Source organism: Bos indicus, chromosome 18 (assembly GCF_029378745.1).
Source record: "Bos indicus isolate NIAB-ARS_2022 breed Sahiwal x Tharparkar chromosome 18, NIAB-ARS_B.indTharparkar_mat_pri_1.0, whole genome shotgun sequence".
Lineage (NCBI taxonomy): Eukaryota > Metazoa > Chordata > Mammalia > Artiodactyla > Bovidae > Bos > Bos indicus.
The window spans coordinates 19211857-19238421 of NC_091777.1; the positions used below are offsets into that span (position 1 = coordinate 19211857).

General features: G+C 41.1%; 1 protein-coding gene and 2 non-coding genes across 9 annotated transcripts in view; all 3 read left to right on the forward strand.

Moving 5' to 3' along the window:
* Positions 1-26565, forward strand: part of TENT4B (terminal nucleotidyltransferase 4B) — a 73766-nt gene that overhangs the window by 33810 nt on the left and 13391 nt on the right. For all 7 annotated transcript variants that reach the window (XM_070770532.1, XM_070770538.1, XM_070770535.1 and 4 more), the window contains 4 exons: positions 20537-20660; positions 23024-23070; positions 24499-24619; positions 25708-25815. In XM_070770532.1, coding sequence (XP_070626633.1) covers positions 20537-20660; positions 23024-23070; positions 24499-24619; positions 25708-25815 — 400 coding nt within the window. The remainder of the gene's footprint in view (positions 1-20536; positions 20661-23023; positions 23071-24498; positions 24620-25707; positions 25816-26565) is intronic.
* Positions 17707-17788, forward strand: LOC139177395 (small nucleolar RNA U2-19). Its single transcript, XR_011561841.1, has one exon. It is a non-coding gene; the product is annotated as a small nucleolar RNA U2-19 (small nucleolar RNA).
* LOC139177394 (small nucleolar RNA U2-30) lies at positions 17927-17996 on the forward strand. Its single transcript, XR_011561840.1, has one exon. It is a non-coding gene; the product is annotated as a small nucleolar RNA U2-30 (small nucleolar RNA).

The window sequence follows — 26565 nt, forward strand, 5'->3', positions numbered from 1 at the left end:
GTACAGTAAAGTGATTCAGTTATACATCTATACAAATATATTCTTTTTTTACATTTTCTTTCACTATAGCTTATTATAAGATATTGAATATAGTTGGTAGGTCTTTGTTGGTTGTTTTATACTTAGTACTGTGTATATTTTAATCCCAAACGCCTACAAATTTATCCCTCTTCTCCCCCTCCCTTTTGTTTTCTGTGTCTGTCTGAGTCTGTGTGAGTTGCTGCCGTTTTGTGAGTCTGTTTCTGCTTTGTAAATAAGTTCGTTTGTATCTGGTATTTGTCCTTATTTCATTTAGGGTAAATTCCTCGATCCATTTTGTGGCACATGTCAGAATTCTCTCCCTGTTTTAGGCTGGATAATATTTTATTGTGAGATGTGTAGATCACGTTTTGTTTCCCATTCTCCTGCTGATGGACACTTGGGTTGTTTCCACCTTTTGGTTATTGTGAATACTGCTGCTGTGAACATGAGCATACAAGTATCTTTGGAGTCTCTGCTTTCATTTCTTTTGGCTGTGTACCCAGGAGTGAAACTGCTGACCATGTGGTAAATCTGTATCTGACCTTTTGAGGAGCAGCCATACTGTTTTCCGTAGCGTGAACCATTTTACATTCTGTCAGCACAGGTCATACTGAATTCTAGTTTCTCCACATTCTCTGTTGAAAACCTGCTGTTTTCTTGTTTTATGGTAAGGACCAATCGCAATGGCTACTTAAAAAATGTGTTTTTAAAGTATAGCTAAGCACTGTTTTTTTTTCTTCTTTTTATATCAGTGACAAATATACCCTTAGTTGACGCTTTGATATGAATTGGGATGGGTGCTTAGAAGATGTTACAATGGTGCTTCTAAAAATTATGTGTGGTTCTGGAAGTTTGTTTACCCCTAAATAATGTACAAGGTGGTGCATAGAAATAACTTGGTAGAGTTGGTCTATCAAGTTAATCTTGGCTATCTTAAGGAGGCCACCTGTAAAGCAGGGGTAAGAAAACTTTTTTCTGTAAGGGTAGTAAATATTTTAAATAGCTGTGTTTGGTTCTAAGGTTTCTCTCAGCTACTCATCTCTGCTATTGTGACGTACAAAAGCAACCGCTGACAGTTTGCAAATGAGCAAGCATGGTCGTATTCCAATAAAACTTTATGTATACTGTAATTTGAGCTGCATATATTTTACACCTATCCCAAAATGTTATTCTTCTTTTGATTTCAACGATTTAAAAATGTAAAAGCATTCTTATCTTGTGGGCTGTACACAAACAGGAAGTGGACTGGGTTTGAACTGTGGGTGTGTTTTGTTGACCTCTGTGTAGAGCAGTAAGTGGATATTAGAGGTAGTGTGGAACTTGTGTGATACTTGAATTATTTGTGCAAATATTTTGGAGATAGCTTTTTGGTCCAGGGCAAGGGCCTAGAGCTAAGGGAGTCAGACTGCTGGAGAGGAGTAGTAAGCTCAGAGTAACAGATCTGAAAATCTCAAATGCAATTTATTAATATGTGTCTGTTATAACAAAGGTTAAGTGATTGAACCAACATCTGGCACAGTGGTTGGCACATTATCACCTTTCATAAGTCTTTGTGGAAAAGCAGATAATGAGGAAGAAGAGTGAAGGGTAGTCTGAAAAGATAAAGTGGGGCGGTGGGGGGGTGGTGGTGGGCGGATGGCTGCTATGTTAAATGAATGTTCTGTTTTGGTGGAACTGTCTTACCAAAGAGACTAGTCATACCCTCCTACTGTCTTTGTATATGTATGAGCTCATGAAGACCCAAAGCCTGAGTCAATAGGAAATATAAAGTATATACTAAGTGCCAGATTGGGGTACCACTGCAGACTGGAGCCTGACCGAGCTGCTGAGTGGGCATTCACGTCCCTGTTTTATAGATGTGGGAACTGAGACTGAGGGAAGTTGGTAGCTTCCAATAAAAGATTATTCAGTTAGAAATGTCTTAGCTGGGATTTGAGAGTAATTTTAGCTCTGTGATCCTGATGGTGTGTTAAAATGAGGAGATCCCGTCCCATCAATATCAGTTTGAAAGCCTAGTGCAAGAACTGGGTACTTGATTCTTTGGAGAAACCCTAAAGCTCTCTGTGAGTTTACTTTCCTTTAATATCTGTATTAATTATAATGGAAGCTAAAAGAGAAAAGGGATGGTAGTCAGAATGTCATGGTAAGAATGAACTGGTAGCAAAGCAGCAGGGCCCACATTTAGACCCCAAGCTACTCTGATTGATGCTGGATAGCTACCGGTGCGCACTGATGGCCCAGAGTTAGGAAAACATAGGAAAGGGTTTCAGTCATAGTGATGCAGCGTATTTTTCATCATGATTAAAGTTTTAGTATGTAGAGAGGAAAGTTCGGCAGTGCTTATATGTTTCACTTCTGTTAGTGAAGAAGTATTGTTTTATTATTGTTAGTGTCTCTTTAAAATTACCAAAGTGTTCACAGTCTTCCAAAAATTTATGTATAAATATATATAGATTGGTAGGTTATCAAGATCTTTTTATATTGCTCATAGGTCTTAAATTTTTTAAATTATTTTCAGGAATTAAGGATGAATTTAGTGACAGTCTTTACAAGTTGACTTACAAGTCGATGAAGAAGCGTTATTATGATCAAGTGCTATATCGCCAAGAACAGACGTATTAGAAATAGTCTTGAAATAGTAATCATCCGGCTTTACTTTGGAGTAGAAGAAATAGTGTAGAAGAACTTAATAGTACTTCGTAGGTAGATGTGACTGCTAGTAACTTCATCTTTTAAGAGAAGGTAGATGGTAAATGAGACCTATGTAAGTTGACCTTTGAATAGCATGAAGCTTAGAGATACTGACTCTCTGCAGTCCAGAATCCATGTATGACATAGTCGGCCTCTGAGTCTACAGTTCATCAGTGTCTGCAGTTCCTCCATATCCACAGTCTCAACCAACACGGATCCTTTAGTGCTGCAGTCTTTACTGTCGAAAAAGAAATCTGTGTATAAGTGGACCTGCACAGTTCAAACACATGTTATTTAGTTGCCAAGTTGTGTCCGACTCTTTTGCAACTCTGTGGACTGTAGTCCGCCAAGCTCCTCTACCCATAGGATTTCCCAGGCAACAATACTGGGGTGGGTTGCCATTTCCTCCTCCAGGGGATCTTCCTGACCCAGGGATTGAACCCACATCTCCTGCACTGGCAGGCAGATTCTGAGCCAGTAAGTAAGCCCCTCAAACATGTGTGTTTAAAATTTATTTGGTTTAAGAGATTTAGCATGATGAAATAGTACCAGGCTCAGATAATTTTTACAATCAACATTTAAAATTTTATGTATACCCTGAAAATATGACTTCTTGTGATCTGCTGATTGACTGCTCAATGAAAGTATCAGGTTTATTGTTTCTGTTTTGTTTGATGTTTATTGGATTAAGAAAGTTACCAGGTTAGGAATATGGAGGGGTTGATTTATCAGGATAGTGGCTTTCTGTTTGACTTTAAATATTGTTGTTGTTACTGTAATATTAGTGGCTTGTTTGTGAAATTTGTTTGGCAGGAAGCTAGAGTTGCAGTAGCTTTTCCTTTAATCACTATCCATCATCATTATTGTTATCTTGAAAGGAAGACGCTACCATGTTGGTTTATTCTGGCAAAAACTATAACATACTTTGAGGGAGGCCTTTGATAAAATTTGTTAAAAAGAGTACAACTTGAGTAAACTAGGAGTATGCAGACACTTCCATAACCTGAGGAAGACTGGCACTTTCAAACCAGTGTACAACATAGAAACATTTCCTATTGAATCAGGAGCAAGACACTGATACTTGCCTTTACCCGTGTTATTTGGTCTTATCTTGGTAGTTTTCCCCCATGCAGTTGGGCTAGAAAATTGGCTGGTTAGAAAATAAACATATAAAAATCATTAGCTTTTCTATAGAACCGTCAGAAAATATAATTTTAAAAAGGAAAAAAGATTTCACTCATTACAGCATCAAAACCTCTAAAATTATTTAAAACACATCTAGAAATGTGAAAAAAATTTAAAAACATTATGGTGGGTGGCATAACAGACTTGAAGATGTTAATTCAACTCATTAATTTGTTAATTAATGTAATTCAAATATAAATCCCAAAGAATTTTTTCAGAGGGGAAAGAGTAACTTGTGAAAGTGATTCTGAAGAGTTGCTGAAAGAATAAACAGATAAGAATAGCCGAGAAAACTGTGGTATTGAAAACTGTGCATGAGTTTGGGGAGGAGTAGTTTGGTACTATTGTTTGTTGATTTATACACAAATTTTAAAGTGTAACCTGAGCCCTAGAAAAGGCAGAAATAGCAGTAGATCTGAAAAGAAAGCCTAAGACCTGACCCAACTGTGCGTGAATTTAATACATTATCAAAGGCTTAATGTGTGTAAATCAGGATTTTTTTCAAGTGCAAGGGAAAGAAAATGAACCATCTTGGTTTAAGCAGAAACCAAGCAAGACACTTGCTTTGTCAAGTACCTGGGATACCCGTGGGGTGGCATTTGCTTCAGTTGTTCCAGAGGCTAAAATGCCCTGTCTCTCCCTGACTTTGCTTCTTTCTCAGAGTTGGCGCCATTCTCTTCTTTTGCTGCTGGGCTTCCTTTTTGCAGCTAGAGGAAAAGGAGGTGTGGCTGTTGTTGATTCCGGGCTTCTATTTTCAGAGCTCAAGGTCAAAGAAGAAAGTGACCTTCCTTAGAGTCAGCATGTAAAGTCCTAAGGAAGGACATCACGTAGCGCGCTGGGGTCACGTGCCCACCCCGGGCCATGTCTGTCGGAGGCTGCACTCGTAGGGTCACCCATGCCTGCTCCTCCCCAGAACTCCACTGGCCCTGCTGTGCGGTCTCATCAGAATCGTAGGAACACTGGGAGAGGAGTTGCTCCACAAGGGAACTGGGTAGGTTAGAAGAATTACTGAGAGGGAAGCAGGGGACAGGCCATTGGGCAGACTGGGGCAGCAAGTGTTGTTAAGAAACAGGATGGCATATTTAATAAAGGGCACTGGATACTTGATTAACTGTTTGGGGAAAAAGTTATATCCTTGTCTTTCACTGTGTTCAGTTAAATTCTAAATGAATTAACTACCATTTGGTAGTTAATTTGGAAAAAGGAAAAAATTAAATAACTAGAAATATAGTCAGAATTTTTAAAGTAAACTTTATTTTTTTGAGGAGTTTTAGGTTCACATTACAATTTGGTGGAGAATACGTAAATTAATTCCCATTTTCCACCAGGGCCGTACATTTATTGAAATCAGTGAATTAATCATCCGAAGTCCATAGTTTACATTAACGTTTACTTTTGGTGTTGTCCACTTAATGAATTTGGTTAAATGTATAAAGACTTGTGTCCGCTATTACATCATTCAGAACAGTTTGTCCTAAAAATCTTCTGTGCTCTGCCTGTCATCCCTCCCTCCCCTCAGCCTCTGGCAGCCAATTATCCAACTCTCTCCCTAGTTTTGCCTTTTCCAGAATGTCAGATAGCTAGAGTCCTACAGTATGTAGCCTTTTCAGGGCTTCTCTGGTGGCTCAGTGGTAAATAATCAGCCTGCCAATGCAGGAGACACGGGTTTGATCCCTGATGCAGAAAGACCCCACAGGCGGCGAAACAGCTAAGCCCGTGGGCCATGACTGCCGAGCCTGTGCTCTAGAGCCTGAGAGCCGCAGCCGCTGGGCCCACACGCCCTAGCGCCCCCGCTCTGCAAGAGAAGACATTGCAATGAGAAGCCGGAGCCCAGCAACTGGAGGGGAGCACCCCCCCCCCCCCCGCCCCGTCCCCCCACCCCAACCACGTCTCTGCAACTAGAGAAAAGCCCGTGCAGCAATGAAGACCCAGCCGGAAATACGTTTAAAAAGTAAATAGAATTGAAAAGTGTGTAGCCCTTTCAGATTGACTTCTTTCACTGGGAAATATGCAGTTACCTCTGTGCCTTTTCATGGCTTTGATAGCTCATTTCTTTTTAGTATTGAATTATATTCGTTGTCTAGATGTACCGGTCTATCTCGTTACTTACTGAAAGGCATCTTGGTTGCTTCCAAGTTTTGACAGTTATGAATGAAGCTGCTATAAACATCTATATGCAAGTTTTAGTGTGGACCTAAGTTTTTAGCTCATTCAGATTAATACCAAGGAGTGTGCTTGCTGGATCATATGTTAAAACTGCCAAACTGTCTTCCAGAGGGGCTGTGCCATTTTGCATCCCACAGCAGTGATGAGAGTTTTGCTGCTGCGTGTCCTTGGAGCATTTGGTATTGTCAGGGTTTTGGATTTAGGCCATTCTAGTAGATGAGCAGTGGTGTCTCACTGTTGTTTTACTTTGCAGTTCCCTAATGGCACATTATGTCAAGTATCTTTTCATGTGCTTATTCATCATCTCTGGAAGTTTGGTTTTGTTTTTGGTGAGGTATCTGCTCAAGTCTTTGCCCATTTTTAAGTTGGGTTTTTTGTTTTCTTACTATTGAGTTTTAAGAGTTCTTTGTATATTTTGGATATCAACCTTTTATCACAGGGGTCCCCAACCCCCAGGCGGTGGTTAAGTTGTGGTCCAGGGACTGTTAGGAACCAGGCTGCACTGCCGAAGGTGAGCGACGGGTCTGGAAGTAGAAGCCTCATCTGCCTTCCCATTGTTGTCATTACAGCCTGAACCATCCTATCCCACCACCCAACCACACACACCTCCATGGAAAAATCGTCTTCCATGGAACCAGTCCCTGGTGCCAAAAAGTTTGGGGACCGCTGCTTTCTCAGATTATGTGTTTTGCAAATCTTTGTTCCAAGTCTGTGGCTCGTTTGCTCATTCTCTTGATAGTTGAGTAGTTTTCTAATCTCAAAGTAAAAAAGCCTTTTGAATACACAGAAAAGGGAGACTTAAAAGCAGAGATTGCAGACTGATGACCTAACGGCTAGATCAGACCTGCACACATGTTATGTTTTCCCTACACTCTTTGGTTTATCTTGTAAAAATTGTGTCCAAATTTTAAAATTAAAGTTTTGCCTAGTAGTCCGGATTTCTGGCTTATCTTAAAAAATGGGAAGTATTTTTGAAATATTTCCAGTATTTTCACTTCCAGGCAGTGCTGAACTCACATTGCCGAGTGGCAGCCGCTGGCCAGCCCCGAGTAGCTGCTGCTTCCTGTCTGTGGGACATGGGCTTTCCTGTTGGCACCTTCACCACTAGTGAGCCCTGCCTTTTCTTGTTATATTTATTTGCCTTAGCTGTTCTCTTCAGGCAGAGACTCATAGGTGTAAATCTGTTTTTTAAAAAGTTTTTATGCACATTAAAAAAGCTTTGCAAAATGGAAGACTAATCAGAAAGAGTTATTTGCTATCTATTTCAGAAGGTTAATAGCCATAATGTATAAAGAATGCTAATGAACCAATAAGAAGATAAGACAGATCCAACATAAAGATCCAATTAAAAGTTTATTTTTAAAATTAATTCCCAGTAGACTGTAAGCTTCATGATGGCAAGGACCATGTCGGTCTTGTTCAGTGGAGTATCTTATCACCTTATTCAGTGCCTCATACTTCAGGTGTTTATTAAATTGTTTTTGTCGTTTAATCACTAAGTTGACTCCGACACTTTGTGACCTCATGGACTATATATAGCCCACCAGGCTCCTCTGTCCATGGGATTCTCTAGGCAAGAATATTGGAGTGGGTTGCCATTTCCAGGGAATCTTCCCAACCCAGGGATCAAACTGGTGTCTCCTTCAGGCAGATTCTTTACAACTGAGCCACCAGGAAAGTCCGTTTAATAAATAGCCAGTGTTTATTGAGGTTTACTGTGTGCAAAGTAAGCAGTAAACCCTATGCCAAGCCCTTTCCATATTCTTGTTTAATCCCTATAGAAACTCTTAAGATGATAGTATTAGTATTACTGTCCACAGTTTGCAGGTGAAAAAGGGGCCACCGGGAGAGGTAGAGCACCCACCCGGGCATACCTGTCAGTGGGAACGCAGAGGTTTGACCCCAGCCTGTGTTCTTTAAGTGGACTTGCCAGGTGGCTCAGTGGTGAAGAACCTGCCTGCTTGTGCAGTGGACGTGGGTTCAATCCCTGGGTTGCAAAAAGTCAGACACGCTTAGCGACTGAACAACAACATGGTGTTTAAACTGCTTTGTTAGTTTCACCTAATAGTTTGTTGAAATGAGTTGAAAAAGAATACAAATATCCAATAAGCATTGAGAAAATTCCTAACCTTAATAGGAATAGTCTGGCGTGCTGAAGTCCCTGGGGTCGCAGAGTCGGACACTGAGTGACTGAACAACAACAATAGGAATCAAAGAATAAAAACAGAACAGTCTCCATTGGTGTGGAGGTTGGGGAGGGACCGTCGTGCATTTCTGTGGGAGACCTTATCATCTCCCATTCTGGTGGAGAGTGTTTGGGGAGAAACCTTCACAAGTGTTAACTGTTCATGCCTTTCACAAAAGGCTTCCACTTGTTAAGAATTTATTCTAAGAGAGAAATTAGTTGATTACAGGTTTATGTACAAAGACAGCGTTATAATGTGAGTTATAGTAGCGAAAAACTGGAAGCAGCTTAAACGTTTAGTGATAAGGGATTGGCAGAATAAGTTAGGTACACAGGGATACCTTGGGCATAATGCAGGTTTGGTTCCAGACCACCACGATAAAGAGCAGATTGCAATAAAGCAAGTCACACAGATTTTTTGGTTTTCCAATGCACATAAAAGCTATCTTTTTACTATTCTGTAGTCTGTTAAGTGTGCAATAGCATTAGGTCTTAACAAATAATGTACATAACCTTAATTAAGAAATACTTTATTGCCAAAAAAATGCTAACCATCATTTGACTACATGGTTGCTACAGACCTTCAATATGTAAAAAAATACAATATCTACAAAGCGTAATAAAATGAGGCTTGTCTGTATTTATATGTTGTATTTATATACAGTCATTACAAATAGATTTTTATAGTATCAGATGACATGTGCAGTGGCCATGGTATAGTCACTTTGTTTTTCCACTGACTTTAAAGTGGTGTGTGGAGTAAAATAGTTTGCAGCAGGTATTTGGTGAGTGTTTGTGTCTGGCACATAGTCACCACCAGCTGTGTTTGCTGCTTTTTTGGGGTAGAGCTATAGGTGGTTTTTAAGTGTACCCCCTGGCGTGTGCTTTACAAACCACTGTAAACTTCCTTATTTATTTCAGAGTTTATTTTGTTGTTCTTAAATTTGAAAGAATATGGGAACTTGAAAGTCAACCTAGGTTTATAAACATTATGTTTTTGGTGTAAATGAACTCTTTGTGAATCAGTTTGTCTTTATTTTTTCACTTAAGCTCAAAAAAATTTTGTAAACAGTGCCAGGACTTACCCCAAAAGATCTCAACAGTACAGAGGAAAAAAAGGGTAAATTATAAAAGCCGTTGTTGGTTCTGTGCCTGTTTTACCAGTAGTTTAACACAGCAGGAGACACTGCAAGCGCTCATGTATTTATACAGCAGTGTTGAAGAAGGAAACGGCAACCCGCTCCAGTATTCATGCCTGGAAAATCCCATGGACCGAGGAGCCTGGTGGGCTACAATCCATGGGGTCGCAAATAGTTGGACATGACTGAGCGGCTTCTGTGTATGTGTGTGTGTCTGTTCTTAAATATCAACTAGAAATAAATAAATAAATGAAAAATAAAAAATAAATATTTTTGTATTAGAATTGTATGGATTAAACACATCTACATGTCATTGTTATATTTAAAAATATAACAAACTTCTGTAGAATGAACTATTCTTGTTGACATTTTAACCTGTGGAAAAAGATTCAGCCTCTTTTTTTTTTTTTTTTTAACTTCAGATATTTGAGTACCTTTCATTTGAGGGATAAATCTGATAACTGAGCTTTTATTTCAAGGTAATTTATCCTTAATTGGGAAATACTATCAACTATTCTTTGAGCTACCCAACTTTATCCAGATTTGGTTAGATCCTACTCAGAGTGGCGGAGGGAGTTGAGAATTTTTACTGATAGAGGGAAGAATGAATGCCTAGGATTAAATAAAGCAACTCTCAGGTAGTCGTTTCTTTCTTCTTGCCTCCCTTTTCTTTGTCTTTATACTTGCTCGAAAGTAGTAGCAGGGTTGTGTGGCAAAAGTTAAGAGGCTTAGAGGAAGCAGATGGTTTTCATTCTCTCTTCATAGCAGTAAAAAAGGAAGGAACAGGAAATCAGAGGAAAACCATCCTTCTGAAACACTGGCCTAATAAAACTGTGATCCCAAAATTGAGAGCAGCAACAGATGATGACATTTAAAAGGAATGCTCTAATTTCTAGGAAAGCAGGTCTGAACACCTCTTAAAAGAAGAAAGAAAGGAAAACTTTATAATTTAGTTCCATTCTCTGCAGTTTTACTCCCATGTCCTAACCAAGGAGGAGTTGACATAGCAAATAGCACAGTCTTCAACTATGAATAACAGTTTTAAATGCCTATGAAGTTTGCAAACCTGAAGTGTGTATTTTAAATGATTTTATGTTGTCATCCATATTTTCTTTCTCCCCCCCTTTTTTTTAATCTTAGTTTATAGTGAGAATTATTTGGGGTGTGAATACTTTTCTACATAAAGAAGAGTTCAAGGGCTTTTTCTTTTTCACTCTGATACTGGTGATCTTCCTTGAAATATTTCAAAACTTCAGCTTTTTTTTAAAAAAAACTCCATGCTCATTGTGGATATTTTCTGATAGCCATATCGCTCTGTACATGCAGACTTATTTCCTTAGGCTACGTTCTGAGAAGTGGAGTTACCCTCTCTGACTCTACGTCCGTAGTTTGGGGGCCAAATTGCCCTTCTTTCTGGTTCTGTCATTTTCCACTGTGTGAATGTCTATCTCCTTGGATCCTGGTCCTGAGCTTATTTTAAGGTGTATAATATCCCTTCTGTGACATGTGGGCATGATCACGGTTGGATGTACATACGTCATCTGAGGTCCCTTTTTCCAGAAGCGATTCTCTGTGCTGCAGCTCTGGGGACACAGAGCTGAATCGGAGAGTTGAGTCAGCAGGGAGGCCTGTGAGCCAGGGATTCACTGTGAACTCATTGGGGCTGACAGCTGGACAGGAGGTAGGACCAGGACTAGAGTGGTCAGGAGCACTGAGGAGGAGCTAAAGGAGTGCTTTTGGCAACCTGACCACGGAGGTGCCAGCTGAGCTTCTCAGAGGCTGAGTAAGAAGGTACTACAGGCGCAGGGCCTGCCTGTGCAAGGGTGGGGCTCTTGCAGAGATCTGGCATGTTCCAGCACAGTGCCTTGTGGCTGTACTGGGGAGAAGAGGCATCAGGAAGTGATACAGATAGCTTGAGGAAGAGTGATCACGTGGAAGATGGCCCAGAGAAGGGAGAAGCTCGGGGCAGCGAGATCAGCTTAGTTTCCATTTCGGGGAAACAGTAACTAACGCAGGGAGGAAAGTCCAAGAAGGAAGATTAGGTTTTGCAAAAAGACAAGGAGTTTCATTTTGAACTTACTGAGTTTGAGGTGACATCTATGTAGACGAGTCTAGCTGGCAGCTGGAAATACAGAATGGGTATGTGTGTGTGTGTGTGTGTGTGACAATTTCTTTGTGTACTTAGTCACTCAGTTGTGTTCGACTATTGTGACCCCAAAGACTGTAGCCTGGCAGGCTCCTCTGTCCATGGGATTCTTCAGGCAAGAATCATGGAGTGGGTTGCCGTTTCCTTCTCCAGGAGATCTTCCCAACCCAGAAATCGAACCCAGGTCTCCTGCATTGCAGGCAGACTCTTTACTGACTGAGCTACGAGGACAATTTCTTTGTAAAAATCAAATTTTAGAGCCTCCTGAAGATGTCACTGAGACTGCTGTAGGCATCACCCTAGGGCTTGCTGTTACTCACCTCTCTTGGTTCCTACTTGCATTTGGAAAACATCACATAGTGCAAAAGAGTATATAAATCCCTGCACCTCAGACCTCAGTTCCATGCCCCAGAGGGAACTACTGCGAGCATGCATTCTTCCTGAAATTGCTCTTGCATGTACACACACATTTAAGTCCCTAGAATAGATGAGTCCGACACCAAGAGAAACTTAGTGCTACACTCACTGCGTCGCATCACGCGAGCAGTAGCTTCCCAGATGTGTCCTGTGTCTGTTGCTGCGTGCCTGCTCTGGGGCCCCTTTCTGTTCATACCTTCCAGGCGCCTGGTTTGTGACCTTTTGGTCTGCAAAGCTAGATTATTAGAATAACGAGTCTTTTGCCTTCAGGTGTTAGTTTTCTTTAATGATATTTTTCCTTGTTATAAAAATGCATACTTAATATATATGCATTTTAAAAGATAGACTGTATACATCAGTGTATGTGAGCTGTGTGAAAGTCACTCAGCTGTGTCCAACTCTTTGCGACCCCATGGAATATAAGTCCATGGAATTCTCCAGGCCAGAATACTGGAGTGGGTTACTGTTCCCTTCTCCACGGGATCTTCCCAACCCAGGAATTGAACCCAGGTCTGCTGCATTGCAGGCGGATTCTTTACCAGCCGAGTCACCAGGAAAACCAAGAATACTGGAGTGGGTAGCTTATCCCTTCTCCAGAGGATCTTCCCAACCCTGGAATCAAACCGGGGTCACTTTAAACAAAGTGAGTCTCTACCCCAAAGTTCGCTTATCAGGTTTGATAATCATAAACAGTATGGTATGTGGACCCTGTTCTATGAGGTGGAGGTTGGGGGAAATACACATGCATGCACACGTGTTTATTTTCACATGCAAAAATTTAAAGAAGATGCAAATGACTGTAATCTCTCCAAAAAGATAATAATGATTCCTGTTAGAAAAGCAGACAACAAACAAATACTCGCTGGTGGTTTAAAAAAATCACAAAATTATACACAGTGATATGAAATAAAAACTAAAGGTCTCCCTAACTCGCCCACCATGCCCTGTCCCTAAGGTGATCACTGATAACAGTTCTCCTTCCAGAAAACTTGTAATGCAAATAGAAACGTGTTGTGACTTTCTCTTGTGTGTTTGCGTATGTGTGTGTCTTTTTTAATGTACATGAAAGGGATCCTTTCTTTTAAACATAACAAATCTTAGGTCTTTCTCTGTCGAATCAAACAGCTCTTCTCCATTCTTTTTAATGGATTATTGGCTATAATTCAAGAGAAGGTCAATGAGTGTTCCTATGATTATGTAATTGGACCCCACTGATGGACATTGAGGCTGTTTCTAAATTAGTTAGTATTCCAGATCATGCTGTGGTGAATATCCTTGTTCCCTTATGGAAATATTCTTGGAGGATTAAAAAAGGGGGATTTGTTTTTAAACAGCTTTGCAAAAAGCTGCACATACTTAATGCAGATATTCAAATTGATGAGTTTGGATGTATGTTTACTCCCATGAAACCAGGGTGGTGATATGTCCAAGGCAGTAGATATTTGGGCTTCCCAGGTGGTACAGTGGTGAAGAATCCATCTGCAGTGCAGGAGACATGGGTCTGATACCTGGGTTGGGAAGATTCCCTGGGAGGAGGAAATGGCAACTCACTCCAGTGTTCTTGCCTGGAAAATCGCAGGGACAGAGGAGACTGGCAGGCTACAGTCCATGGGGTTGCAAAGAGTCAGACATGACTGAACATGCACGCATCCATCCATGCAGTAGATATATCCATCAGCTCCAAAAGTTCCTTGTGTCCCCTCACTTGCTTGTGGTAAGAATACCCTGAAATCTACCCTCCTAACAGATTTATGACCAACCTAGATAGCATAGTCAAAAGCAGAGACATTACTTTGCCAACAGAGGTTTGTCTAGTCAAGGCTATGGTTTTTCCTGTGGTCATGTATGAATGTGAGAGTTGGACTGTGAAGAAGGCTGAGCGCCGAAGAATTGATGCTTTTGAACTGTGGTGTTGGAGAAGACTCTTGAGAGTCCCTTGGACTGCAAGGAGATCCAACCAGTCCATTCTAAAGGAGATCAGCCCTGGGATTTCTTTGAAAGAAATGATGCTAAAGCTGAAACTCCAGTACTTTGGCCACCTCATGTGAAGAGTTGACTGATTGGAAAAGACTCTGATGCTGGGAGGGATTGGGGGCAGGAGGAGAAGGGGACGACAGAGGATGAGATGGCTGGATGGCATCACTGACTCGATGGACGTGAGTCTGAGTGAACTCCGGGAGTTGGTGATGGACAGGGAGGCCTGGAGTGCTGCGATTCATGGGGTCGCAAAGAGTCGGACATGACTGAGCGACTGATCTGATCTGAACAGATTTTTAAGTGCACAACCCAGTATTGTTAACTGTAGACACTGTGTTATACAGTATATCTCTAGGACCTGATTCATCCTGTTCGACTGAAACTATATCCATTGAACAACTCCCCATGCTCCACCCCACTACAGCCCCTGGCATCCATCATTCTATTCTCTGCTTCTGTGAGTTTGGCCGTTTTTAGAGTGTGTAAGTGGAATCACACAGTATTTGTCTTTCTCTGATTGGCTTATTTCACTTAGCATAATGTCCTCTCAGGTGTGTTGGTGTTTCACATGGCAAGATTTCCTTTTTAAGGCTGAATAATATGTCATCATATTGTTTCCTTTGACTGTTCATCTGTCAGTGTATTTTTGGGTTGTTTCCGTATCTTGGCTACTGGGAATAATGCTGCAGTAAACGTGGAAGTGCAAATACTCTTCCAGATCCTGATTTTAATGAAAGATGGGGGATTTTAAAGATTATTTATATAAATATCATTTATCACTTATACAATAACCTCTTAGATTGTAGTGATTTACATTTTTACATGCAGCATGTGAATGCCTTTTCCATATGTCCTTGTCAGAATTGTTTATTATTAATCTTAAAATTTTGCAGGGGAGGAGTATCTTGTTATTGACAGTAACTGAATAGACTTGGTCAGTTCCCTGGGGACTCAGATGGTAAAGAATCTGCCTGCAAGGCAGGAGACCTGGATTCAATCCTGGGTTGGGAAGATCCCCTGGAGAAGGAGACGGCAACCCACTCCAGTACTCTTGCTTGGAGAATCCCATGGACAGAGGAGCCCAGCGGGCTACAGTCTGTGGGATCACAAAGAGTCAGACACGACTGAGTGACTAACACATGACATATGCCTTCATATAGGTCTGAGGTTACAGTTAAAGAGGACTTCAGTTATGGAACTGAATGGCTTGACCTTGATGTGACACTGTCCTCAGGCACATTGCAAGCTGGGCAGGTGTCCCCCAGGAAGCAGTGTTAGCCCCAAACAGATTTTGGGTGAACTGCCGGGGCAGTGTTGAGCAGAGGGGCCAGCAGTGGGTCATCTGCCCGCCTTGGCCTGGCGGTATCAGGGAGACTGCCATGTTGATTTTGGTTCTGAGGTTGCAGGCACTGCTAAGAGACTCACACCCCACCCTGGGTTGCCCAGCTGAAAAGGTGTGAAGCAGTTCTTCCCTTTTATAGCCAGAGAAGTTGAGCCTTTGAAGACTGTTTTGAAAGGCTAGCATATCTCCTCTGGGGGAACTCTTCTCAGAGCAAAAGTGATTTTTTCATGTCTTTATGACCTAAATTATCTGTGGGTACAGAAGCTATTTTTTTATTGACATTTCTTCTTTGTTCCATTAAATTTTTGTGTTATCATTAATTTTTGAGTTTAAGTTTTACCCCAGCAAATTAATTTTGATTCTCATTTTCTAAAAATTTTGGGTTGGGGCATCCTCTCCAGTTATATAGAGGCACTTATTTTATCATATTGCTTTTATATACTTTTCCACTTTGCTGCTCACTTTATCTTTTAAGAAGACATTGCTATCCTAATAGAGGGCACTGTGTTTCTGTCACTCAGGAATTCTGATCACAGGAGAGCTGTGTTTTGTAATTCTAAGATGAGAAACTGTACGGTTGGGTGTGTACCACACAGCAGTGTTTGCTAATTTAACTAATACCGAGTTTTAACCCAGAAGTGGAAGAAACTGAAGTTTTCTCTGTGTAGTTGATACCAGAGGCATAATTAATGTGTGAAAGCAAACTTGCACACTTTCTCCAGTTTCCAGCCTTTATTAGGTCATCATGTCACTCAGAAGTGTGCCAGGCATGTAGTAGGCACTCCAGAAATGGGACTCGGTTCCTTTAGGATTTTTAAAGCACCTGGATATACGTTGTACCATGCCAGTCAAATTATGTGGTCCATGGGGAAAGAGCCCCTCAAAATTATCTTAAAATTTTCATTGGAAGTTTATCTCCTGATTGTACCAAGATTTCTCACTTAGTTCTTTAATAAGCATCTTACATAAAGCCGGTTAAATATAGATGAGATAGGTAAGAATGTTTGTGTTTGGCTTGGGTAAGGAGATGACCCTGGCAGGCCTGAGATGGTTTCTCTGGTTCTTACTGTTCAAATGGTTTTTTGTTTTAACAGCCCTTCTTTTTCCGCTTACTCCTCTTTCCCTCCTTCCAGTATGGAAAAGGCAAAGTAATAAGAGAGGTAAGATAAGCTGTAGAATCATATTTTCCTAAATAGGAAGATAGTTCCATGGATTGTTAAAATTTAGGATATTTTTTTCCTTCCATAACAGCTTTATTTTTAATAGCTGTTAACTGCTAGCATACCAGCTGTCTCTCAGTAGGAGAATGCGTCAGCAAACAGTGTTAGGGTAGTCTTTCCCTCCCTCCCCCGGTAATTATTTTTTTAATTATGAAAGTATGATAACACATTTACAGGAGACTTGGAAAATACAGGGAAAAATTACATATAGTTCCACTATATATTACAATTATTTTTAAAAGTAGATAAATAGATATTTTAGTTGGCATTTCAATATCAAACTCCCCCAATTTATTAGAATGAATAGACAGAAAAGTAGAAGGATATAGTACACCTGAAAAGCACTATGAACCAATTCAACATAATTAAGATTTATACAATTTTCACACAACAGCAGGACACAAATTCTGTTCAGATTCCCGTGGACTATAAATCTGGAGACACTGGAACATATCCAGGGTCATAAGAAATGTGCAAAAATTTCATGGTCTGTCTGAGGTATTGAAATCATAGAGTCTGTTCTCATATCACTGTGAAATTATGTTAGAAATCAACACCAGAAGTTATCTGAAGATAACCCACGTTTTCAAGTGCAGTGTGACAGTTACCAAGAGAGCTCTTTAATTTAGCCATTGAAAGTGTGGTAGGGTAATCTTGTTTTAATGATTTGTCACATAAAACTATCATACCTTTCCTCCAAATTAATGTGTGCTAATTAGAAACTTGACAGCCTAGTGATAAACAGGAGTTCTGGAATCTTCTCCACCTTGTAATAATGCCGAGTTCAGAAATCCCTTACAAGACCTCTGTTGGCTTTGTGGTCATCTGAAAGTGACTTGAGGTGACGAGGACCTCACCACCCTGCAGGGCGACCTCTTTGCACTTCCGGAAGCTGTCATAGGAAGGCACTCCTGCTCGTCTGCACCCTGCCTGTGGGGAAGCAGCGTGGGATATATGTATCACACACACAAACTGCTTCACATCATGAGTATTTGTTTCCATCACTAGATGGACACCACCCAGGGCAAGGATCATGTGTGACTAGCTTTTTTCCTTGTAATACCTTGAACGCAGATACTCAGTAGTGTTTGGAGGATGACTTCTTACTTAGTTTCATATGACTTAAAGATTAACTAGAGGTTGGGCTAAACACTTTTTGCCTGTTATTTAAATTATAAAATGTGTAAGTTTCTCTGAGATCTGCTCTTCCTGAAGTGGATCCATGATGAAAATAGCCTAATCTGAGCATCAGAAAAGACCCCTTAGTCTACCTGATGCATGATCTCTATAGTTCTGAGAAGCAAAGAGTAATTTAAAGTAAGGGGTATGTGTGTGTGTGTGCGCACGCGTGTGTGTGAAAGTGATAACTGAGGACTTAAGTGATGGGTGGGTGAGAGCTGGCTGGGAGGGTGTGTGTAGGAAAAGCTGATCAGTTCTGAGCAATGATTAAAAGGTTTTACTACAGACCTTTATAACTATGAAGGTTTCTACACTTGATCTGAGCTCAGAATTTTTTTTAAAAAATGTGTAAGTGGGCCTTTGTAGGGTAGCTAACAGTCAAATTTAGGAGGTTTTTCCCATTGGTTACAATGGAAGTATTCTACAGTGATATGCTTTCAAACCACAAATAAACTGATAATTCATAGCAAATGATCTAGTTAGATAAGAAGTCCATTGTTTGGTTGTTTATTTGTGGTTCTCATCCCCACCAAAAGTGCAGAAGAGTAAAGCAAGCCATAAACTCTCTAATGACTAATGATTTTAGCTGTTGTCTCTCAGAAACCAAAGGGGATGACCTTAGAGAATATATTAAAAGCTGAGAAGCTTAAAAAAAAAAGTCTGAAGATACTAGGGTACCTGGAAGGCACCTAGTTAAGTCAAGGAAGACTTGACTCCACTGGGAGTCTCTGGGTTTAGCGGCAGAACTCCCTGGAGTTTTAAAATCCAGTTTTCCTGTTCCACAGTGAACAGGCACAACGCTGCCGTCGGTCATTCCTTACCAAATGGCCCAGCCGTTGGACACCAACGGCCTGAAAATGCTCCTGGCTGCTGCTCCCTAGGTTGTGCCTGAGAACTCTGAGGCCAGAAAAGGAACACAGCTGCCCTCAGGCAGTGCCTGAGTATGGAACTTAAGTGTTTTGACTCTAAAAAGAAAATATCAGAAGAAGCAGAAACTACTGATTAAAGTTTACTCTGCCACATTCTGTTAACAGCCAGTGGATGTTGAGATTTGGTCTTCTTTCCTTTCCTTGCAACCATTTTGGGTCTCCTGGTGTTTCTAGCTTCCTGTGGATCCCAAACCTGCTCTGGACCTGAATGGGCTTGCAGCTGCGGGCACACCCCTCCTTCTAGATTTTGTTACTTGGAGGCTGCCCTGCCTCCCACTGCCGCTCCCCCTGCCGCCGCCGGCATGCTCCCCTCTGGTGCTTGGCACCCATTGCTGTTTAACTGGTGCCCTTCTCCTGGCTTCCTGGTTCATCGCAGCTGTGCTAGACCGAGATGACCACCAGAGCATCCTCAGTCTGGTATATTACCTCCAGCGACCTGGAGCTGGGCCTCACGTCTTGTCTGCATCCAACCCAAGTTTTGCAGATTTCCTCCCATTTCATACTGAGGGAAACTGCTGGTGACTCGGACAGTAAAGAATCTGCCTGCAATTCAGGAGACCCTGGGTGGGGAAGATCCCCTGGAGAAGGGCATGGCAACCCACTCTAGTATTCTTGCCTGGAGAATCCCATGGACAGAGGAGCCTGGCGGGCTACAGTCCTTGGGGTCACAAAGAGTTGGACAGGACTGAGTGGCCAATCTTACTTTCCCTCCTAAAGGTAGCTCTTCACAGCTGCACCGCCTTGTTAAGGAATGCGGTTTTCATTTTCTTCTGTTCTGATTCTTCGTTTTCTTCTGTAGTAACTGACTGCACGCAGCTCCCCAGCCAGCCTTCTTAGTGTTTCCTTTCACCTTGTTCATCCGTTCCCGCAGCGCCTCAGACCTCAGACCTCAGCCCTTGCAGGCACCCTCACTCTTCTCTTCCCGTTTCTGGTCCTGCCCTGTGGCCCCGCCATTGTGTCTGTGTGTGTGTGGCATTTCTGAGCCCATTTCTTACCTGCCGCCATGCTCCAGACCTTGAGCCAGTCCTGCACTCGCAGTGATCTGTGAGCCATCCTTTCTGCATCCAGCCTTGTCTCTTTGCCAGCCTGTTGTTGGCACCATTGCCAGATCTTAAAATCTTAAAATGCTCCATTTTTGAAGTCAGTCTTTCCCTGGTCCCTTTCAGAATCGTTTAAATAGTTCCCTGTTACCATCCGGGAAGGTCTGAACTTGTCGTGTGTCGCTCAGAGCCTGCTGTTGTCCGGTCCTGCCTTCCTCTCGGGACCTGCTCCTCCCTCTCCTCCTCCCCCTGCCACAGGCTGTGCCCTCTGCTCGGTGCTCCCTGAGGGGGCCTCGTACCTCTCGGTCTCCGAAAGTCCTTTTAGCTCCTTTATGGAGCCTTGTCTGCCAGCCATTCCTTTTAGGTCTTTGTTGATACTCCCTGGCTGACCTATTCATTTGACACTTAATTCACTAAGCAGACATCATGAAAGACATGCTTTTTTGCTCCTGTGAGGAATGGATTTCAGAGGGGGAAGAGGGTCACCCCCACTTCCCAGAAGCTTGTCTGTGTCTTCTTGTGTTTATATCTACTGGATCAGAAGTGTAAAGGCAGAGTATAAAGGCCTTCACTTGAAATTTAAGAAGTTTTGAAATCACCAGCACTCAGCAAGTATTCTGCACAGGCAGATAATAAATGTGTGAGAGCTGCTAGTACACTCCAGTAAGACTTCTTGGAATTTGGAATTTCTCGTTTTTAATTACTTTTGCATTTTGATTAAATTTTGTGCATTCCTATTTTAGCTTAGCGTGAACTATAACATTAAAATTAAGGTGAGAAATCTATGAATGTAAAACCTGCAGATGACTTTAAGACTTAATTGGGTAAGATTATTTAAAATAGTGATTTCTCATTAGATTGGCCTTGTCCGTATTAACTTCTCTGCTTTTTTTCTTCAGTCTGCATGAAGAAATCAGTGATTTTTATGAATATATGTCTCCAAGACCAGAGGAGGAGAAGATGCGGATGGAAGTGGTGAACAGGATCGAGAGTGTGATTAAGGAGCTCTGGCCCAGTGCTGATGTGAGTACCTGTCTGGGTGCTTAGGTAGTATCCCTAAGATGTATGTGCATCTGTAGAATTGTGGTCTAATGCAGTTTCAAAAACTAACCATTTTCTCCAGCCTTTAGATAAAATTTTGGGCTTCCTAATTGTTTGCATTGAATTGAATGACTGACTTAAGACTACTTCTTTGTGGTACTGCTAAAGGCAAACTATATTTAGGAATCATTAGTATAAAGAGAAGAAAGACAAATCAAGCCTCTTTGTGTTGATAGCAGTGGGTTATTTGGATGTGATGTATCAAAACTCTGTTACTATTTTGTTCCAGCCTGTCAGTATGAACATTGCATAATTGTTTATAGCTGAATGAAGATGTCAGGTAGAAATATGTTGTGTCATTTGAAGTTCATTTTCATAGTCTAATGTAGGCGTGTACTCTACTCTCCTGAAACTGCCGTTTCCTTCTCTTTTTCTTATCACTCCTTGTCTCTCAGTATAACCCCCACCCAGTGAACAAACTTTTGCCCAAGATTTCCTCTGCTTGTTTGTGGTTCTTATTATTGATGGTCACCTTGGGGGGCTCCTTTGAGGGTTTATTCTACATTTTGTTCATTCAAAGAAGTAATTTATTGGAATGCCTTCCTTTGTATTATGTAACTTTTCTTTAGACTGTGTCATGGGATGGCAAGAGCAAATCCAGGGAAGCTTTTTTGATCCAATTGGCAAAACAGAGAAGCTTCAAATAAGATATTATAGGTACAGGGAAGAACGCATGCAAGCATGCTTAGTCATGTCAGACTCTGTGACGCCATGGACTGTAGCCCGAGAGGCTCCTCGGTACGTGGGAGCCTCTAGGCAAGAATACTAGAGTGGGCTGCCGTTTATTTCCTCCTCCAGGGGACCTTCCTGACCCAGGGGTCGAGCATGGGTCTCCTGCATTGGCAGCTGGGTTCTTTACCACTGAGCCGCCGGGGCTTCCCACAGGGAAGAGCGAGTGACACTAGTATTTTATCGAGCAGCTGCTGTGTGCCACGTTGCTGCTCCTGCGTGATCTAGATTGGTGACTCCCTGGGAGGCATTTGGCAGTGTCAGAGCCATTTTTGATTATCGTGACTGTGCCCCTGACACAGTGAGCAGAGGCCAAGGAGGTGGCTAGACATCACACGATGCACAGGACAGCTCTTCACAGCAAGGACTTACCTGCCCCAGATGTAAGGTTGAAGTTGAGAAACCCTGATCTGAATCAGTCCTCCTCCGGATGAGGGCGATTTTAGAACATGAGGCTGTGATTGAGTCCCTTGGTGCACCTCACCTCACAGGCTGAACTTTTTTCGTGGTTCATCCCTCATGGCAGCTACTTGTGTGCACGTCTGCCTGTGTCTCCCACTGTTCTCTGTGGGTAGAGATGGGCTGTGTGCTGGTGTTGTGCCGCAGTATGCTGCTATAGCGACAGTGCCTGGTGTTCTCTGTGGAGACTGCCTGCAGGCTGCCGCTCGTCCTGTGACGGAGGCAGTCTGCCCGTAATCCAGGAATCTATGAGGAGATTCCTGCCTAGAGGAATAGAAGTTAAGGATTTGGGATTGTGTCTTTAGATTTTTTTAGGGCAGCAGCAGCAGTGAACATTCCTTTTGAAAGGTTTCTGTTTAAGTCCACATGTTTGATATTTGAACCTATATTTAAACTAACTTTCAGAAGTAGTGCTACTTAATACTACTTTCTGTGAGACATGGAATCTTGCTTCCCCGAAAGCGTGGTGGTAGGAAAAAAAATGCTCTTGTAGTACTAAAAGTGACCAGTAGAGGGTAGCAAAGTCCTACAGTTCTCCATGGTTTGGCCTTTCATCTGATATTTTTTGTTGTTGTTCAGTCCCTAAGTCATGTCCGACTCTCTGCAACCCCCATGGACTGCAGCACGCCAGGCCTCCCTGTCCTTCACTATCTCCTGGAGTCTTCTCAAACTCATATCCATTGAGTTGGTGATGCCATCCAACCATCTCATCCTCTATCACCCCCTTCTCCTCTTGCCCTCACTCTTTCCCAGCATCAGAGTCTTTTCTAATGAGTCGGCTCTCACGTCAGGTGGCCAAAGTATTGTAGCTTCAGCTTCAGTATTAGTCCTTCCAGTGAATATTCAGGGTTGATTTCCTTTAGGACTAACTGATTTGATTTCCTTGCTGTCCAGGGGTCTTTCAAGAGTCTTTTCCAGCACCACAATTGGAAAGCATCAATTCTTCGGTGCTCAGCCGCATTTATGGTCCAGCTCTCACATCTGTACATGATTACTGGAAAAACCGTAGCTTTGACTGCAAAGTGATGTCTCTGCTTTTTAATACACTGTCTAGGTTTGTCATAGCTCATATTTTAATATAACTTTTTCTATTTCAGGTCCAGATATTTGGAAGTTTTAAAACTGGCTTGTATTTACCTACAAGGTTAGTACATTTATGAAGCTTTCAAGGAATTGTGTATTTTTCTAGAGTTTATTTGACTGTTAAATATGTAAGAATAGAAACAAAACAGATTTATGAAAACTTACTTGTATTTTATTTGAGTTACCTTGGAATAGAGTATCACTACAGAGAACTGTTCAAGCCCATAACGTAACCCACTAACACAGATGTTAATGTAATATTATGGTCATGACCTGGTCATGCTCTAGAGCTCTGTATACTCAGGGAAGCCAAGTCTCTCATTTTTTATTAAGACCTCATATTAGCTCCTGTCACCATATTCTGACTCAAAAATTTAGGGTATAGACTCTTCTCTGAGGAACGTCTTGGTCTTTTCAGGCCCCTTGTTATTTTAGTCTTCTCAAATGAGGTCTGTCTTGGCCCACAGCTGGGGATGAGAGTAGGATATGTATGTTGGGGCTGCTTCGAGGGGATGGTAAGACTTATTGAGGATCAAGTACCTGTTCTTCAAGAATTAAACTGCCGTGGTCTTCATGAAGCAAAAACATTTCATCGTGCGTTTGTTTTTATTGTGGTAAGAGCACCCACCATGAGATTTACCCTGTAACACACGTTCAAGTACCCAGTATGGTATGATTAGCCGCAGGCATCCGCCATGGTTTCCATTTGAGTTTGCTTCAGCCTACTTTACCCAAACTTAAAATATGTTCAAGTGGATGCATCCTAGCAATTTTCATTCTTCCCATTGTTGTCCTAGGCCTACAAAACTCTGAAATATTCAACTTTGAGTTCTTTAATATTTTTTCCTTATTTAGGTTCTGAGCATCTGCAAAGCCTGAGTCATTCTTTCTAAAAATTTAATTTTTGTGATAACCTAGTTCAGATTTGAAAAGGGCACAAAAATAATGACAATGAAAAGTCTGAATCCCACCTCTGTCCCCCAGTTTCTCTGCTTGGAGGAGCTGCTGTTACCAGCTCCTTGCATATCCTTCCAGAGAGATTCTTTATATGTAAAAGGAAATGTGTGTTTCTTCCTTTCTTACACACATGGTGGCATACTGGATATACTGGTATGCCTGCATCTTGCTTTTATACTTGATAATGTAAGTCACGATTAACCAGTTAATTTCTTTCACTTGGAAGGTCTTAAGGTTTTTAGTACCAGAAGCCTTTATGAACAGGAAACATTAACTGATGTTTTTGAGGGTTTACTTCATTCAGAATCACCCTGAGACATGACTAGGAGAAGTAGGAGGTTGTTAAAATCGCCAGCCTCCACTTTCTGAAAAACAGTCCTCACCGACACATTTAGTCTTCATTGGGCAGTGTGAGAGTGAGAAATAAGTTTTCATCATGCTGGCAGTAACTTGCTGGCTGTAGCTTGAAGGAGTGACAGTGAGTACAGTTTCTTGCTTCTTTCAACAACTCCTGTCTGTGCTCTGTGTTCAGTGACATTGATCTTGTGGTATTCGGGAAGTGGGAAAACCTACCCCTCTGGACCCTGGAGGAAGCTCTTCGGAAGCATAAGGTTGCAGATGAAGATTCGGTGAAAGTTCTGGACAAAGCAACTGTAAGTTCTTTAACATTTCATCTTAAACTCTCCAGTTACTTATGCATGGAACGTGTAAAATTAAATTTTAATTTTGCACACAGTTGGATTGTGACTGAATGATTCCTTCTGTTCATGATCCCAGTGCTTGCACATAAACAGTTGCATTTGTGAGACAAATGAATTGTTCTGGTTATCTATTTCTTTAAAAATTTTTACTCTATTTTATCATATAATACTGTATAGATTTTTTAATATAAAAAGTGTAAGTAAAAATATGGATATCTAATAAAGTTTTAGTTACACAGATATTCTTCTATCATATTTTGTATCTTTGAAGAATTGTATTAATTGAAATTTTATAGATCAAGTCATTTTAACTAATGGAGTGAACATTAAGAATTTTCATGGAAGCTCATTTTAGAAATAAATATGTCTATTTTAGAAGTTTGGATATTTGCATGCCAGGTTTTATTAGAGCGAAATGGGTGGTTTCTTTATTAAAAACTATTAATTTGGAAATCTAGTTCTGTATATCAAGTTTGCTGGTCTCAGTTTTCTAATGCATGGTAGAAGAAGAGCTTTTTTTTCTTTTTTTAAAAGAATTTCTGATACTTCGTATAAACCATTCCATCATTTTTCATTTGAGAGTAATTATTACATTTTAAGTTCTCTTGTCTGGTTGTTTTTTGGGCTATTTGCAAAACTGACCAAAAATGCCAGTGACTTATTGTGTGTGTAGCTTAAGAATCTAGCAGTTTTCTTACTGGAAACAGTTTGGTGCTGTGGGCCGACATTCATAATTCTTGATCTTCTTGTGTTGGAAACTGTTCTCCAAAGTAGATTAATGTCGAGAAAAGTTTTTGTTACTTTGTTTCAAAACTCTCAATCAGTAGAAATTCCAAAATACACTGCATGAGTTTAAATGCTAAATATGCAACATAAGATATCTAGACAGCCAAGTCTACTCTGGTATGGCGTGTTCAGAATACTCAGTGTTTAAAGTCTTCCTGAGAAGGTCAGGATCTCAGCTCTGGTAACCTTCCGTCCTCCGACTTGTCATTTAACTTGTCTGACGTATTTAAGTTTTACCTTTCTTTTCTTTCTAGGTACCTATTATTAAATTAACAGATTCTTTTACCGAAGTGAAAGTTGATATCAGCTTTAATGTACAGAATGGCGTCAGAGCAGCTGACCTCATCAAAGATTTTACCAAGGTCAGAGAATTCATAGTGTTTATTCAATGAGACTATTAGAAAATGGAGTTATGTTTTGAAACTCTGTTGTGGTGGTGTTTTGGTATACTTGGCTAAACTATTTTTATATGTGTATTGCTGACAAATGCTTCTTTTCTGTGCGGTGGTTTTTACTTTCCTTGAATCTGCTTGTCATAATCAGTAATTTATAGTGTGGCCTCAGGTAAGAATTAAGGGTTGAGGAAGCCTTTGAAGAGCTTCTCTGCCCTAGATCCTTCCTCTTAGGGAGATTCGGGCTGAGTCATGCCACGCAGTTCACTCCTGTCTGCTTTCAGTCTCGCAGGAGTTCCGATTAAGACCCTCTCTAGGAGCCTTTTCTAGGTCTTAATCCCCGGGTCACCTGCGCGGTAGGTCCTGCAGATGTCCTTCCCTTATCTTGGAGTGATTTAAGTCTGTTTCTGCTTGTTCTGTTTTCTTCCTAGAGAGTTCACAATTTATCAACACCATCTTCAGCTGGACGCATTGGCTTTTTTCTCCCTAAACTAAAACTCTGCACTGCTTTGGCTTAAATTATCTTTTCTCTCCATTTGATTTTTTTCTTTAGCAGTTCTTCGAGTTCACCTTTTTCTTTTTATGTAAGAAAAAATTATAACTCTCATGTGATAAACATTATATTCTCATATGAAATGTGCAGAAAAAGAAAATATCCTTAATCCCATTCTTTTGGAGATACTGGGTGTGTGTAAATTTTCTTTTTACCAGAAAAGAAAC